This window comes from Drosophila mojavensis, unplaced genomic scaffold, assembly GCF_018153725.1.
Source record: "Drosophila mojavensis isolate 15081-1352.22 unplaced genomic scaffold, ASM1815372v1 contig_72, whole genome shotgun sequence".
NCBI classification, from domain to species: Eukaryota; Metazoa; Arthropoda; class Insecta; order Diptera; family Drosophilidae; genus Drosophila; species Drosophila mojavensis.
The window spans coordinates 2,567,325-2,571,673 of record NW_025318897.1 but is presented as its reverse complement, the minus strand read 5'-3'; the positions used below and the strand labels follow the sequence as shown (position 1 = coordinate 2,571,673).

Here is a 4,349-nt window from a genome sequence, read left to right as displayed (position 1 = left end):
TGGTGTGTTATATGCTTCTAATACAGCATCGGCTTCGCCAACTACTTTGCTTCTTACTACCATTAAGATACCATAGTGCTTTGGTGTTCCCTGTACGGTAGAGTATGCCTCGAATATCCTGTCTACGCTTTTGCGCCATGAAGTGAATTCTGCTCTATTCCCGGAAAAGTCTTTTAAAACCCTTACAACGTCTGGCAACTTGTCTAACTCGTTGATTCGTCCCATATGTTCTGATAGAATCGTCTGATCTTGCTCAACTGAAACGGTTGTACCTGTTTTAAGTAACTCATCGCCTTTCTCGGACAATATCTTCCTAAGGTATCTCTCTATCGTATTCTCAATTGGTTCAGTCAGAAAGGTTTGCCTTGTGGCAACTGTGCTGGTGGACGGGAGTGTATTTTCTGGTGGTGGCATGTTTATCATAGAGAATGCGGTCGTTAGTTCGTCAATGGTCACGGACAGATTTAAAGAATTTTTATCGAAGCGGAAAATGATGGTGGTTTGTTTTCAGAAAATGTTCTCAGGATTTTGATTTTGTGTTAGTAAATGGTAAATTCCTAAGCGATCAACGCAGTGATCTTCCTGGCTATTATTGTATAGCTTTACGGGCTATACGCTATACCGGGCAACGCAATTATCGCTCAGTAGTACAATTTCAGAGTTTTTCTTAATTATTAAGTGTTAATGTTTAATATTTCTTGTTATTTCTTCTTAATTACTAGGTGTTAATATTTGTTGTTTAATTCTTGTTTTTCTTTTCTTAATTACTAATATTTCTTGTTTTGTTTTAATTCTTTTCTTTTCTAGTTTCTTTACTTTTGTTTTCAAATCTTATTTACTATGCTTACAAGATCATTTTCAGAATTGTTGACTCCCGCGATGGTGGTCCGGATTTCTCTCTTTCCTCAGATTCCAGTGCTAGTGGTTTATCCGTTACTGAAGATCCTGCGACGCACTCCGATTACGCGGTACCCTACGGACGGACACTTATAAGGTGGCAACAATGTTTTCTTTTTTTTTTTTGACCGACGAACGTACCACGTTTACGTAGTTAGAGTCACTCGTTCACGATGTGGCTGCGGATTAGGCACCAATATTAACGTTCGAATGCTCCGGTTTCAGTAGCTGCGGATTAGGCACTAAAGATTTTCGTCCCGTTCACTAGCAGCTATATTTCGTTATAGGTGCTCTCGCGAACAATAGTTGGTACTATGTTTTTCGACGCGTAAACTTTTCTGTGGTAACGATCGCTGGTCCCTGCTCGGGCGCCAATTAAATATTCGAAAGCGGTTTTTGGATTAAAAAAACATTTATTCACTTTCGGAGTTGGATTAGAACTAACTTAAGAATAATTATACAAGTAATATTTATATGAAAGCTGCCGCTGCTGCTATTGGCGTTGCTGCCGCCGTGGTCACTGCTGTTGCTGCTGATAGGTGTCTTGTGACACGATGGCTCTCACGGTGGTTGCTAATCGGTGCGCTGACTCGGCGCTCGTGGCGGAAATGCGCACGTTGACCAGAATGTGTTTTGGCCAAGTGCATTGATCTTATTAATATTGCTGACGATAGGCTCCCACGGTTGCGGTTGCGTTGCTGTTGTATTCTGCTGACAAAGCGCACGTGTCAAAAGTGCATGCACTGGAGCCGTGATATAATTGGGCCGGTGCAATGCCCTTTTGTAGGGTCTGTCGCTAACTCTTCCCCCCTTAGATGCGGACGTCCTCGGTCGCAATATAGAAAACTTGAGCATTTTCTCTCTTTTCTGCTTCGGGTGTTGTGACTTGGCCTGTGGTGGCTGGGGTCTTTCGTTTTAGCAAATATCCAACTACGGCCATAATTATCAGTAGAGTTCCAGAGAGAGTTATATTGATTGTTGCTCTTATATCGTTGCTGCTCTTTAGGGTTTCTAATTTTCTTGTGTTGTTTAGATTTATTTCATTGAGCATTTGCAGTGAAAGGACTTCGTCGATCTTGTTTGTTTTCGCCATGATTTGGAATAACGGTGGGGTGGCTTCTGCGAAGGACATCACTTTTGATTCGTATATGTCATCTTCGATGCGTATCGTGGAGTTCTCGAATTGTACCAGGAAGGTACCATGGAGTTCTACTTCCTCTTCGTCGATCTTGATTGATCCATTGAAATCGTTGAGCAATATTGTTCCGACAAACAGCTGTTCGTGATTGGGTACGTGTTGATTGTTGATAGCACGGCAGTTTGGAGGTTGGCTTTTTAATAGTGGCAAAGTACAAGTATCACTTCTTAAGTCGACTAACTTATTTTTATTACAAATTGTTTTTTCATTATGCGACTCACATGAGTCTCTTATAGCATAGATTGAATTTTCGCATTTTACAATATTTTCGAATTTTATTTCATTGATATAATTTTTTCTTTTAATTGGCTTAATTAACATGGTTGTACAAACTTCATTTGAGATTAAAGGTATGTTGATTATATAGAGTATATTTTTTCCATTACTTGCGATTTTTATTTGGCTAACTTCTAACAATTCTTCTGCATTTAAGAACATGATTTTTTCTCTTTCTAGTATCTGCTCTATTATTTTGACTTCGGATTCTGACAATATTATTGAGTTTATTGTATTTGTTTTTGCCCAGTCTATGGCATGAATTAAATTAGTTAAATCGTCTTTAAAGATTTGGAGTTTGTATTTAAAAAACGTGATTTTTTCCTCTTGAATATTAGAATGATCTTTTACAATTTTCATTATGTTATTTGAGGTTTGTGTTATTTCATTGATTCTATCTTGCAATACTCTATTGATAACTACTTGTTTATTATTATTTTCTAATTGCTCATTAATTTTTGTAATTAAAACCTCATGGTCACTGTGGTCCGGTGTACCGGCCAGCCATTTCCATGCTGTTCCCAATGCATTAATTGCTCTTGCCACTCTTATGGAGTGTTTGAGTCTACGCAAGTCATTTCTGACGCTATTTAGTTCATAATTTAGCTGTGGGTACATCTGGTGTGAGTTGCTTATATTATTAAGAGTTTCTTCGAAAGTTCCGAAGATTTTTTCATGTTCTGAAATATCAAATACGTGAATAATTTTGAAAGTTCCGTTCTGCATTGCCGAAGTTCCTGTCTTTATCGGAATTAACTGAGAGTGTGAGTAGTCGAGGATTGTGGTTATACCCAGACATAGCGGTGCGAATATCCTGCAAGTTACGTTCAAATGTTATTTTTGTGGATAATTTTCCCTGAAGCTGTTCTAATGGTTGAATTCCTGTTTTCTGCTACAGTTTCTTTCTTGTATTTGGGTGTGAGTTTTGAACCTAGGCGCTTGTTTATTTTTACATAGACTATCTCCCCTGGTTCGTAAGTTTTAATTTCCTGTCTCTCTCTACTGTGGTAATTTAAATCATATTTTTGTTTATCTAGTAGCTTGTTGGATATTATCTTCCTATTCTCTTCTGTTTTTTCTGGGCTATCCTGAACTGTTGTGCCGAAAAGTATCTCTATTGGTTTTTTTTTTAGTAACTGAATGGTAGGAGGCGTTATATTCTTGTACTGCTTTAAAGAGTGTATCTGTGAAACTCATATCTTTATTGTCTTTTCTTAGGCAAGTCATTATTTCTGAAAGAGTGGAGTGGAATCTCTCTATTTGTCCGTTACTTGCTGAGTTATATGGAGGGGTTGTATAAACTTCGATACCTAGCTGGTCTTGCAGCAAAAACTTTATGGAGGCTGAATTTAAAGCTCGTTCGTTATCGATTACTACAGTTTTGGGCATACCGAATGCAATTAGTATTTCTCTTAACGGGATTTTTATATCTTCTGCTGCTCTTGAGTTTAGAATCTTGACTTGAACGTATTTTGAGAATTTATCAATGCTAGTTAAAATAGTTTTATTTTCTGTTATATAAATATCTATATGAATGATTTCACCTGGAAATTTGGGAATTGGTGTTGCTTGAATTGCGGGATGTGGAGGGTGTCTATCATATTTTGACTCTCTGCATGTTAAGCATGCTTTTGTAATTTCCTTAACTTTTTGTGTAGTTGTGGGAAGAAAAATTTTTCTAGAATTTGGGCTTTATTTTCTGATGCATTTCTGTGTGCTCGTCTATGTTCTTGCGTTATAATTTTATTCTGTTCATCGACGCTTGTAATGTCTTCTACCTTTCTTTGGGTATATCGTATTTTATAATTTGAAAAGTGAAGTTGATAGAATTCCTGTATTTTGCCCATAATATGTTCTGGAGTAAATAAGCCGTTAATAAGTCTTGGGTCAAGTCGTTTCTTGAAAATATCGATTAATTCGTCTTCGGTAAAGTATGTAGGAAAGGGAATTTCGAATTTATAATCATGCTTTTCGCCGA

General features: G+C 37.4%; 1 protein-coding gene across 1 annotated transcript; it reads right to left on the bottom strand.

Moving 5' to 3' along the window:
• Window positions 1-1,382: 1,382 nt before the first annotated feature.
• LOC122757395 lies at window positions 1,383-3,097 on the bottom strand. The gene is made up of 2 exons (XM_044009348.1): window positions 2,146-3,097; window positions 1,383-1,752 (listed from the first exon to the last, which is right to left on the bottom strand). The coding sequence occupies exons 1-2, from the start codon at window positions 3,095-3,097 to the stop codon at window positions 1,709-1,711; spliced, it is 996 nt and encodes a 331-aa protein (XP_043865283.1). The 3' UTR covers window positions 1,383-1,708.
• Window positions 3,098-4,349: the final 1,252 nt, after the last annotated feature.